Here is a 13,447-nt window from a genome sequence, read left to right as displayed (position 1 = left end):
AAAAACAGGAGACTTCAGTGGTAGATGTACCAGTACATATGATGGCAGAGTTAGGTTCATTAATTAAAAATGAGCAGTAGACTTACCAATGTCATATTTCTGACTCCCTGTGGGGAAAAAAATCAAATGGATATGTGAGACACTGAAAACAACTATTTTAACTTCACATTTAATATACTGACTTATCCATAAAACTCCAATAAAGCTTGTGACTAGGGCTTTAAAAGGTGCCTAAGGGAGGTCAGCTCCATCTCACGTGAAAGTCAACGAGATTTGGGTGCCTAATCTCTTCAGGCCCCCTCTGAACATCCCAGCCAAGTATTATTGGAAGAAAGGAACTTACCCACAAAAGTGAACACCAGTGCCAGTATGATTCTCCTCATGATGAAGGTGAAAGAAGCTCTCAGGGGAACATGCTGCTTTTATAGAAGAAGAATTATTAACTGGTGGGCACTGCTGGGGTGAATTTTGTTGAGTTATCAACTTTTTATCAAGTTACTCAAACATTTTTTTTCTGATGCTGTTGACTTTTTATTCTGAACTGAAGGTATCGTTGGCATATTCCCACTCTGATCGTTCCATCCAAGCCATTTATACCTTTTGAAAATAACTTTCAAAACAGGTGTTTTTTTTAAAGGATCGTTTTAAAACAAAATATTTAATTCATAAGGGAAATTGTTGATGATCCTTATTTTCTGGAAGTTTCTGGTGCTGTAATGTTTGTGATAACTTTGTCCTGGTTATTCTGACCTGACATAAGGCACAAAAGCTTATCTAACTGATAATGGCTCAGAAGAATTGTGCAAAAACACCAGACAAGCAGTGTCACAAGGTTGTCATTATCTTAGTAACCATACAAAAAAGTTTCATTTTATATACTATTTGTGCATATACTAAAGTAACATAGCAATATTAAACTTGCCTAATTGTTACAACGGCTATGACCGGAAAAAAAGGTAATGAACTTTTTTTGTCTCTATTTGTTATGAGAAAGAGGTGTTAATAACTTAGGGTATCTCTATACTGTATTGTAAACCTGAGATGCAGGTTTCAGCCCAAACCTCACATTGGCCTAACACAAAATCTTTCTGGCTTGGGTTAGTAAACTCTCAGGACCCAGGTCCAAGCCAGCCAAGAGAAATACGGGGCCCCGGAACATCACGTTCACTGGAGGCCTCACCCCCTGCATTTCACTTTATTTACACTGAAGTTACAGACTTGGGGGGACAGCACCTGAGCTTGAGGCCCCAGTACAATTGCCCTCTCTTTCCCTTCCTCTCATCAGCCCTGCCCCATAGACCCCCTCACACTCCCAGGGATGGGTCCAAGCTCGAGTCCCACTGTGACTCAGGTCCAAGCCTCGACATGGTGCAGTGTGATGCAGCCCAAGCCGCAGACCTGAGTCAGAAGGGCTGTGTAGTGCAGTATGGATGCATTACCACAATTGCGAGACCCCGGGGCCAACAACTATAAATCCAGGTTTACAATGCCATGTGGACATTCAGGCACAGGCTTGGCAACATCAAGTCCACAAGTGCAGATCCCACAGACCAGGGTTTATACTGCAGTGTAGCTGAACCCATAGGTCAGAATGTTTCTCTCCACTCATGTGGGCAGGTTGAACTGCGTTGCAGAGTAAGGGAAGTATGCGGGGGAGCAGTTTTATCCCAGCAGGAATATTGCTGGATCATACAGACTCTGATATGATGGGTGACTTATTAATATTTGAATGTCTGATTCTAAACACCCTGCCAGAATTATTACGTCAATGGGATTACTTCTGTGAGTATGGGGAGCAGGAGTTGAGCCATAAGCAAGAGGGCTGTAATTTTCACATTTCAAGTGTCTCTCCCTTTTGTTTTCAGTCAAAGTGCCTAGATTTAATTTATTATTCTTAGCAAATCTAAAATACAGTTTATTTCAATATGGAGCAATAATTCACTGAATTTTACATAAATTGAGCTGTCAAGCTTAGCCAAGTCAGGTGATTTAGTTTTACTAAATTAAGTTTTTTGGGTCCCTGGTGTAATTTCCGCTATAATTGAATGGTGGGGATTATTTTTAGCTCCTCAAATTTTCTCTTTTTTATAAGGTCTGAGAAAATGTAGATGTTGCTTCTTGATCAGCAGTTTCTTCTGATTCGTAATGATAGCATTAAGCCCAAATCTGTTTTTCCCCTTCCTATTAAATACTTGATAAGAAAAAGTAATATTTCACTCTATACAAAGAGCAAGAGAGAAGCCAGCCTTATCTTTCAGAACTAAGAGTGTTTGTATCTGAACTGAATAGATTTGAAAGGTGTAATTCATCCTAGATTCATAGACTATAAAGCCAGCAGGGACCATCATGATCATCTAATCTGACCTTGTGCACATTGCAGGCCACAGACCCTCACCCACCCACTCCTGTAATAGATCCATAATCTTGGGCTGAGATAATGAAGTCCTCAAATCATGATTTAAAGACGTCAAGTTACAGAGAATCCACCATTTATACTACTTCAAACCTGCAAGTGACCTGTGCTCCATGCTGCACATGGCGAAAAGGTGAAAAGCCTGCAGGGTCTCTGCCAATCTGACCCAGTGGAAAATTCCTTCCCGACACCACACAAAATAACTGGCTTTATATGAGACACTACATAAGAGAATTTTTTCCAGGCAGGCTGCAACAGCAGCTGATCTCTCCATGTTCCCTATGTCGGGGGGTTCTTGGCTAATGTACCATGCTGACAGATCCCATGGGTCCCTATGCCAGCCTCACCAGCCTGTTTGGAGCTGATGTTCAGCTCTATTCTGTGTCAGGCAAAAGGTGCAGCAGCTCCTCTCACTGTAACATAGTGTAGTCCTCTCTCTTTAAAATTAGTCATGTGTAATCACTGGAGGGCCTCCCAGTGAAAGAGGTCTCTCACATGATGGAGGCACACTCAGGGTCTGCATGCTCAGAGTCTGTAGGAGCCATCTTGTTATAAAGACAGTTGTGGGTTAAACTGTACACCCCTGGTCTCACTTCCCAAAGTATAGAGACTGTAGTATACTCACAAGAAAAACACTCTCGGCTCCCTGTCCATGCTAGAAAACATGACATGGTGACAGATGTGACCACATTTCACATGAAGCGGTTGTTTTTGTCAGTGCATCAAATTACTATCCACAGACAAGAAACTGCAATCAGCAGACTAGCAGGAACCAAACAGAAGATACAGAGTACTGAGACACACTGGCCATGTCTACCTTCAGCTCGGTGTAGATGTACCTGTGCTAGCGCTGCTTGCTAGTGTGCTAAAAATAGCAGTGTAGCCAGGGTAGCATGGGCAGTGCAGTTACTCGGGCTAGCTGCCTGGGTACAAACCCAAGGAGTCTGGGAGGGGTATACGTACTCAGACAGCTAGTCAGACTTACTACCCAGGCACTGCTGTTTTTAGTGAGCTAACTCAAGCAGCGCTAGCGCAGTGACGTCTACGCAATCTGGGAATCCCACTGCCCAGTTCAAAGGTAGATGTAAATAAGACTTTAACAATGGCCGTACTGGGCCAGACCAATGGTCCATCTAGCCCAGTATCCTGTCTTCTAGCAGTGGCTGGTGCCAGACCCTGCAAAAGGAATGAACAAAACAGAGTAATTTACTGAGTGATCCAGCCCCTGTCATCCAGTCCCAGCTTCTGACCATAATAGGTTCAGGGACACCCAGAGCATGGTGTTGTGTCCCTGACTACCTTGGCTACTAGCTATTGATGGACCTAACCTTCATTAACTTATTGAATTATTTTTTGAATCCACTTATACTTTTGGCCTTCACAACATTCCATGGTAACAAGTTGACTGTGTGTTATGTAAAGAAGTACTTCCTTTTGTTTGTTTTAAACTTGCTGCCTATTAATTTCATTTGGTGACCCCTAGTTCTTGTATTATGTAAAGGGATAAATAACACTTCCTTATTCACTTTCTCCACAACATTCATGATTTTAGAGTACCTCTATCATATACTCCCTTAGTCATCGCTTTTCTGAATTGTACAATCCCCCAGTCTTTTTAATCTCTCCTCATAGGGAAGCTGTTCCAGGGCCCTAAACATTGTTGCCCCTCTCTGTATTTTTTCCAATTCTAATATATATTTTTTGAAATGCGGCAGCCAGAGCTGCACACAGTATTCAAGGTGTAGGTGTACTATGGATTTATAAGTGGTGGTATGACGTTTTCTGTCTTATTATCAATCTCTTTCCTAATGGTTCCTAACATTTTTTGACTGCCACTGTACATTGAGGGAATATTTTCAGAGAACTATCCACAATGACTCCAATATCTCTTTCTTGAGTGGTAACATCATTTAGACTCCATCATTTTATATGTATCGTTGGGATTATGTTTTCCAATGCGCTTTATTTTGCATTTATCAACATTGAATTTCATCTGCCATTTTGTTGCCCAGTTGCCCAGTTTTGTGAGATCTCTTTGTAACTCTTCACAGTCAGCTTTGGAGTTAACTATCTGGAATAATTTTGTATCATCTGCAAACTTTGGTCTGGAAAAAGGGGTAAACAGTGGCATTTATGAATATGGTCCAATACAGATCCCATGGGGACCCTGTTATTTACCTTTCTCCATTCTGAAAACTGACCATTTATTCCTACCCTTTCTTTTAACCAGTCACTGATTTAGGAGAGGACCTTCCTTCTTATCCCATGACAGCTTACTTTGCTGAGGGACCTTGGATCACCCTTGTCCACATGTTTGTTGACCCCCTCAAAGAATTCTAATAATATTGGTGAGGCATGATTTACCTTACTGAAAGCCATGTTGACTCTTCCCCAACACATCACGCTCATCTATGTGTCTGATTATTCTACACTGTAGTTTCAATCAATTTGCTTGGTACTGAAGTTAGGCTTACAGGCCTGTAATTGCCAGGATCGAGTCTGGAGCCTTTTTTAAAAAATGACATTATATTAGCTATCTGCCAATCATATGGTACAGAGGCTAATTTAAGCAATGGGTTACATACCACAGTTAGTAGTTCTGTAATTTCATATTTGAGTTCCTTCAGAACTCTTGGGTGACTGCATCCTGTGACTTATTACTGTTTAGTTTATCCATTTGTTCCAAAACCTCCTCTATTGACACCTCAGTCTGGGACTGTACCTCAGATTTGTCACCTAAAAATAACGGCTCAGGTTTAGGAATCTCCCACACATACTGTGCAGTGATGACTGATGCAAAAAATTCATTTAGCTTCTCCACACTGGCCTTGTGTTCACTGAATGCTCCTTTAGCACCTTGATTGTCCAGTGGCCCCACCGATTGTTTGTCAAGCTTCTGGCTTCTGACATACTTAAAAAAAAATTGCTGGTGCTTTTCATGTCTTTTGCTAGTTGCTCTTCAAATTTTGCTTGTCCTGCCTAATTATTTTATACTTGACTTGTCAGAGTTTATGCTCCTTTCTATTTTCCTCACTAGGATTTGACTTCCAATTTTTAAAGGATGCCTTTTAGCGGCTAATTGCTTCTTTTTACTCTGTTGTTTAGCTATGGTGGCATTTTTTGTTCTCTTACTTTTTTTTTAATTTGGGGTATACATATAGTTTGAGCTTCTATTATGGTGTTTTTAAATAGTCTCCAGGCAGTTTGCAGGCATTTCACTTTTGTGACTGTTCCTTTAAATTTCCATTTACCTACCCTCCTCATTTTTCTGTAGTTCTCCTTTTTGAAGTTTAATCTACTGTGGTCGGTTCCTTTGGTATTTCCCCCCTACTAGGATGTTAAATTTAATTACATTGTGGTCACTATTACCAAGCGCTTCAGCTATATTCACTTCTTGGACCATATCTCATACAGCACTTAAGACTAAATCAAGAATTGCCTCTCCCCTTGTGGGTACTAGGACTGCTCCAAGAAGCTATAATTTATAGTGTCTAGCAATTTCATCTCTGCATCCCACTCTGAGGTGACATGTTCCAGGTCAATATGGGGATAGTTGAAATCCCCCTTTATTATTGGGTTTTCTGAAATTGTAGCCTCGCTAATCTTTCTGAGCATTTCAGTCACTGTCTCCATCCTGCTTAGGTGGTTGGTAGTATGTTCCTACTGCACTACCTGACCAATGTCTGGTTCTTCCGGACTACTTCTTACCCCACTCTGCCAGCATTGCTCTATCAGCACCAAGCTCCATCTCACTGCTTCGCAGTTGGGCGGTGTCCCTTCAGGTCGTTCCTCAGGGCCACCTGGGTTAGTAGGGTGCTGGTCTGCTCGGCCACTGGTCTAGGATCCTGCTCTCAGCTCTCTAGCAGAGACATCCACCTCCTTTCCTGGTCCAGTACCAACTGAGCTACAGGGACTTCTCTTTATACTTCCTGTCCCATCCCTGCACTTCCTGGCTCCACCCACCAGGGGAAGGTAAAGGGCCCTCCTTCTCAGGTCCGGAGGGAGGCCACCTCTGCTCACTACACAGTGTTACAGGGTAATAGAAATTGTAGAGTACACTCAGCAGAGCCATGGTACTCTGAACTGTATATAAGGAATGTTCCTATGAAATTCAAGCTTGATACAGAGGCCTAAGATAAAGTTTTACCAAATCATTTTTTGAAAAAAAGATACCAGGTCCCAACCAGACAAAGCAGCCTGATGTTGTGCTCACAGTATATGGTGGTTCCAACATAGACTCTGAAGGAGAAATCAACCTAACAGCAGCAACAACCAAGGCCAATACCAGGGCCATTTCTTCATCATTAAGGCATCTACAATGCCACGGTTAGGCAGAGAAGCTTACACACGGCTACACCCTAATACTCAGAATAGGTACACTGCACATCCAGCACTAAAGAAGAATTGATTGCACAATACCCGCAAATTTTCTGGGGACTAGGAAAGTTCCATGGGAAGCATCATATATGTATATGGACCAACTACCTAGTAAAAGCATGTTAACTATTCTAGATGAGAAAGATGGATACTGGCAAACAACATTAGATAAGGAGTCATCTGAACTAGGCACTTTTAGTACACCCTAGGGCAGCTATAATTTTTTCAATCTATAGTTTAGAATAAAGTCAGTTAGTGAAGTGTTTCAACAAAAACATAATGAAACATTTGGAGAAATTGCAGGCTTCCACATAATAGTGACTGACATGCTCATAGTAGCATCAAGTTGATGCCATCAACTCAGGCAGAACATGATCAGACACTGAAGAAAGTGATGGCAAGGGTTCAAGAGACAATGCCAAGTTCAACCCAGATAAAATCCAGTTCAGGGTAAAAGAAGTTAAAGACATGGGACACAGTCCCTCATTACAAGGAATCACACCAGATAACAGTTAGGTTGAAGCCATAGCTAACATGAAACCTCCTACAGAGGATCCTGGGGATGATCAGATTCCTTGTACAATACATCCTAGATGAAGCATCTTTGACTGCTCCACTGAAACAATTGCTCCTGGGCTCTGGTCCGGCGGGGAGAGCCCCATGGCTGGGCTCAGGGGTCATAGGAGGTTCAGATGTCTGGGCTGGGTGGGCGCCCCGCAGCTGGGCTCTGGGGGTGGAGGTGGCAGAGAAACAGGAACTGGGTTGTTGTTGGGGTTTCTTTAACGCTCTACTCCTGCGGGGGAGGGGGGATGGATTTTTTGTGCCTGTATTTTGAAATAAATTACCATAATATTTGAAACTGGTATGATTATATAGTGTTATTTAGACAAATAAAATATGCAGAATTTTAAAATAATGTGTGCAGAATTTTTAATTTTTTGGTGCAGAATTGCCCAGGAGTAACACATCATCAAACAGTGAAACATACTATAGATGGTGACATCACTGAAGAAAAGGTTGTCTCTGCAGTTGAGATCACCACCACATTCAGCAGAGATTTGTTAACCAGACTGAAGGAGGATGCAGAGAAGTCCTGTAATGCACGCCTTACACAGTGTTGTACATGAGGGCTGGCCAGGCAGCCATATTGGGCTGTGAAAGAAACTACAGTGTTTCATTAGAACAAGGTTAATTAATTAACAACATGGCAGGACATGCTTAACGGCTTACATGAATCACATCAAAGCGTTCAGCGAACAAAAGCAAGAGCTAAGCCAGGTCTGACCCAACACACAGAATAACGCAGAGCATGTCAGAAATATAGGCCAAAAAACCAAAAAGACCCGTTATGATCTCATGAGATTACTGATGGTCCATGGCACAAGACAGCTGCAGATATTTTTGACTTCGGCAAACACTCCTAGCTACTACTTTTCCAAATTTCTAGAAGTTCTGCAGCTGCAAGACAAGTCAGCACACTCTTTCAATGCTAAACTGAGAGCTGTATTCGCAAGACATGGCATCTCTAAAGAGTTAGTGAGTAACCATGTTCCATTTGCAAGCAGAGAAATGGGTAACTCAGAGCTCTTGGGGACTGAAACTTGCTCACTCCAGTTCTGGATAGCCACACACAGTGGCAGCTGGTGAACTTTGGGGCCAGTGCAGCATAGCAGAAAAAACCCATGCCCACTTGTCCCCATGGCACGCCTACCCCTAGCCCCATCCCCAAACAGAGAGAATGGGAGGATCAGCCCAAGGAAAGTTGCCCTGCCTCGCCACCTCGAGTCCTTACATACCTTGGCCAGTTCCAGGCTTGGACCTCCTTTCCAGGATCTTCCTCTTCGCCCTCTGTTGTGTTCCCTCTCTCTGCTACCGACTTCTCCTGCCCTGCCTGGTGAGGCCTCCACCAGCAACTCTGCTGCCTTCACTGCAGCACTGAGCTTCAGGCATTGCCCCAGCCAGCAGAGCCTGAGAGGGAGAGACAGAGACAGCCCACCATCCAAGCCAGTCCTAGCGCCTGATGCTTCCTGGACACGCTGCTAAGGACCTCCCCTAGAGCACCTACCCACCAGTTTCTCCAGCTAAGAATTCCCCTCACCAGGCCCATACCCAGCTAGGAATCATCCTAGCAACACTCACACACTGCTCACCTTTAGCAACCCACCACTAATCTGCACTTGGACTGGACGGATGTAAACTGTAGAGCAGCGGTTCTCAAACTGTGGGGCAGGACCCCAAAGTGGGTCACAACCTCATTTTAATGGTGTCACCAGGGCTGGTTTAGAGTTGCTGGGGACCGGAGTCAAAGCCAAAGCCCGAGTCCCACCGGCCAGGGCCAAAGCCCAAGGGCTTCAACCCTGGGCAGCAGGGTAGGTTACAGGCCCCCTGCCTGGGGATGAAGCCCCTTCTGGGGTCGTGAAGTAATTTTTGTTGTCAGAAGGGGGTCACGGTGCAATGTAGTTTGAGAACCCCTGCTGTAGAGCATTGTAAAATGTTTCTTTCTAACTGTCCCCTGCTGGTGCACTCTGAAAAGTACCTAGAGTATGTTAATGGAGTCCTGTCGCTGCTTCATTTGTAATTAAAGGGGTGCCGGGGCTCATGCAATTTTCTTACATCTGTAACTGATGCAGCAATCCCAGAGGTGCCAGAGCTATGAACTGCCAAGCCTAGAGGTGCCATGGCTCAGCCCTGGTACAAATTAAGCACTGAGTCTTGTCTGAAATGGGATTACATCTGCACAAAGTAGGTACCTTTTAGAGAGCATCGGCAGGGTCTATACAGATCAGCTGGAACACAACATGTTACAGCACTCGCCAGTCACCACTGCCTGTGGCAGTGGATCCAGCACCCCAAACACCCCTGAAAATTGCCACCGCTGCTCTTCCTGTCAGACCATGATTGCTCAGTCTGTGCATATGCTGGAGCAGCTGAATGCCCTGCTAATAAATAGGACTCATGAACACGGCAAATCAGTAGCAGGCTGTTATAGATTTGCTGTGTTGGAGAATCATATTTAGTCTCTCTCTCTCTCTCTCTCTCTCACACACACACACATATTTGTGTACTTTGGTGAATGACCCAACACCCTCTAGTCATGGGCTGGTGTTGCCCACAATCTACTGGAATGGCTGAGAGAACCAATCAGACAATAAAATCAGTGTTTCACAAAACAGCTGCACCAGGTAGAGATCCTGCCTTAGCTCTTTTGGAGTTGAGAAACACACCTGAGATCATCCCTGGCCTTCCACTCACAGTATCCCTATTTCAGTCCTATGCCATTTAGCCTGGCACTTTAGGAAGTTCAGTGGCTAAGCTGCTTGGCAGCATTTATAACTACTCAGGGTTAATATTAAATTGTGCTTTTAGGGGTGTTTATGAGTATTACTCATTAGAAATGAGCCCAGGCCAGATCCCTGATTCTGAACATGACCAAATTTTGAATAAAGTTGGATCTAAAGCTGGATCTGAATTTCCATGCTGGTTTCTTGCTACCAAGGACTGACCAAAGATCCCATTTCTGACCACGCCACATTTTGGAGAAGTTTGGAACCAGTTCAGCATCTTGCAATCCCATTGCAATGTGGTTCAAGTAGAAGAGCCTGGCAGAGTGTTTTCTGTGAAGGCTCTAGGACTGTGGAATTTGCTCCTCAGTACAAAATTGTCCAAATTTGGTGATTTTCCTGGTGCACTACAACAGACCTCTGAGAGGGTTTTTGGATTGGCTGAGGCTGTATTGGCGTTGCACGATGATTGTGGGGCAGAAAGGAGTCTCTGTAAGTGGCTGGCTGGGTTCCTGTTTAAAGGAATGCATTAATGCTACTGGGATTTTATTTTATGTTTAATGAGGCATTAGGGCTGCCTAGAGGCTTCTTATTTACTTAAAATTCAAAATAAATAAATAAAAACATTACAAGAAAATTATCCTCTTTGATAAGTCTCCATCCAGGACACATGAGCCCAGAAAGGACATTTGCTTGTTGGCTTAGAGCCCTACAAAACAGGATAATGTGCTTTTGTGCATTGACTGCAGTGGAATAGGGGGAAAAACCATTACCAGAACTGTTGTGAAGCAGGAGGTTATTGAGTGGTTCACTGCTCCCCTCTCAGCTCAGAAGCTGCTTTTGCCATTGGGGTTGAGAAAGTTGTTGATTGTCTCTCGGCTCCCACTGTGGTCAGGTGAATTTGCTTGGGGCAGGTCTCCTGCTCTGTAGGGGTGTCTGTCCATTTTCTTTTAGGATCTTTTTGCCTCAATAACTTACCCATTACATTCTTTTTTCTTCTTCCTTGAGTTTGAAAGGGGAAGCCTGAAGAGGGAAAGTCTTCCAAACATTGGCACGATGCCTCGGAAGCGTGGTATACTGGAAACTGGTTTAAATGACCAGCGATCACTTTAAGCATGAGAGATTTCCTGATTCTGCTTACAGACTAGGGGGCTTTGGGTGAAGCCCTGTGGTCTGGGTTGTCTGAGTCAGTCAGCAGCCAGTCTGTCTGGAAAAAGCCAATTTAAAGCAAGGTGGGGTGAATTGTGCCTCACTGCCTCAGGGAGAAGCCTGTTTTCTCTCTCTGTGTGTTTTTGTTTTTGGGTTCTTGAGTGTCACTGTTCTGAATGCTAAGAAATAAAGTAGTGTTACATTGCAATGTTCCAGCAAAAGTATGTTTATCTCACATCTCTGTGGGTATGTTGTGAACATAAACGGAAGATGAGTAGGGCTTGGCATCCAGCCCATGCTGAGACATCTCATGATGGTGAGAGGGTGTGTGAGGGAATGAGCTTGGTTGCAGAAAGGGAGGGAGAAAGGGGCATGCAGCTGCAACCAAAGACTGACCATCATTGGTCAGAATGAGAATCGGGCATGACGCTTATGCCAGCACATCCATTGGAGTTCTGGCAGGTTCATGTCTCATATTTATTTCAGGCTTTGTGGTCTGGTGAGTTCTCTTACAATAGTGCACAATGGGATATCTATGAAATCTGTATTTTCCATTACAGCTCCAGAGTGCAGTGTGTTTGTATTTTTGGTATTAAGCTAGCCTCAGTGCTGAAAGATTCATGCCAGACCATATCCTCTATAATGCAACTATCCTAATACTGCTTTGTTAGAAAGCAAAGGACATAGTAGAAATGAGTTGACTTCCAAATGATCTATGGTCTATAAAATAGCAACTCCACTGACTGCAATGTAGTTAAGGTGGGTGATAGTGCGATAGTTCCAAGAATTAAAAAAGCAGCTGTCTACATCACACTATTTGTAACACAGGGTAACCATGAAGTAATTGAAAATTTAATTAACATTAACACGTAATGCTCCCAAAGCACTAACTTTGGAGCCAGGCTTTCAAACAATAAATCCTCACACACAGTCACAGATGTTGAAAGTGTCAGCCTCAGCGAGAAGGAGCTCGCTCACAATTATGATAATTCTAACCTGTACAAATCTCCCACAGTGTTTTCTGTATATATGAATATTAATAAAATAATAATAGTTATTATGAAAAATAATACACCATGATCTAGTGGGACAGAGATGACAAGACTTGAAGTCAGCAGATCTGGTTTTCAGTACCAGAGCTCATGTCATGACTATAGGTAAGTCATTTAACTACTTGATGCCTCAGTTTCCCTGCCTGTATGTTGAGCATAATAATACCAATCATACCTATTTCGCAGGGGTGCTGTGAATTTAATCAATTAAGGTTTGAAATTCTTAGATAGAAGATGCTATATAAGTGATAATTACAAGTAATTATAATATTTAGCACTTATATAAAACTTTTTCATCTCAAAGTGCATTGCAAATGTTAACTAAGCCTCGCGATGCCAGTTAGACTGTCTTCTGCTTTGCATCAACAGAGTGTCATGTAAAAAATAAAAAGGTGTCAGTAATGAAATAGCTTGGTGGTAATATTCCTCAACAGGCTGCTTAATAGTCAATGGGGATAAACACAAAAGGTAAAGGCCAGTCCCCACTCAAGTCAGTGGTGAAACGCCCATTGACACCAGACTTTCACACAAAAAGGACAAGAGTTTTTAGGCCTGATTTTGACCTCAGTAACACCAATTTTACACGGACGTAACTTCACTGCCTGCAATTAAAAAACTCTTGGTTCACACTGGTGTGAGAGCAGAATTAGGCTCTTTATACATTGCAGTAAGTAGTTTTAAGTACTAAATAGTTAAATTCTCAAACATGCCCCTTCATGCCTTCTCCCATGCTGCCCCACACACTTGGGAGATGCAGCCCATAAATGTCCACAAAACAACCTCATTATCCACCTTTAAATCTCTCCTCGAAACTCTCCTTTGCCACCAGACCTACAAAAAACTTGTCAATGTTTAGGACAAGTGTGTTGAGACCACACCTCTCATGCTGACTTCTTGTCCGCCCCTGTCTGTTTGTATCCTCTGTTGTCTTTTGTCTTGTACTTAACTGTAAGCTAAGGGTGGGGATCATCTTTTTGTTCTGTGTTTGTACAGCACCTAGCACAATGAATGCTAGTCCCTGACTGGGGCTCCTAGGTGCTGGGTAATAATAAATAATAACAACAATTCTTTACTACATTGAACAGTCCCATTAAGCTGGGAAGTAGGTGTGTGTGACATGAAGTAAAACAGACCTCTTCCTTTCTATACACTGTGAAATAAGGGACTCTTCACCA

At 43.1% G+C, this 13,447-nt stretch overlaps 1 protein-coding gene across 1 annotated transcript in view; it reads right to left on the bottom strand.

Moving 5' to 3' along the window:
• LOC128841660 (vitellogenin-2-like) overlaps window positions 1-432 on the bottom strand; it is a 35,716-nt gene extending 35,284 nt beyond the window's left edge. The window contains exons 1-2 of the mRNA XM_054036911.1: window positions 344-432; window positions 87-107 (exon numbers count right to left, since the gene is read on the bottom strand). Coding sequence (XP_053892886.1) covers window positions 87-107; window positions 344-383 — 61 coding nt within the window. The 5' untranslated portion in view covers window positions 384-432. The remainder of the gene's footprint in view (window positions 1-86; window positions 108-343) is intronic.
• Window positions 433-13,447: the final 13,015 nt, after the last annotated feature.

The sequence above is a fragment of the Malaclemys terrapin genome, chromosome 8 (genome assembly GCF_027887155.1).
Source record: "Malaclemys terrapin pileata isolate rMalTer1 chromosome 8, rMalTer1.hap1, whole genome shotgun sequence".
Classification (NCBI taxonomy): Eukaryota; Metazoa; Chordata; order Testudines; family Emydidae; genus Malaclemys; species Malaclemys terrapin.
This window is presented reverse-complemented; position numbering and strand designations above follow the sequence as displayed.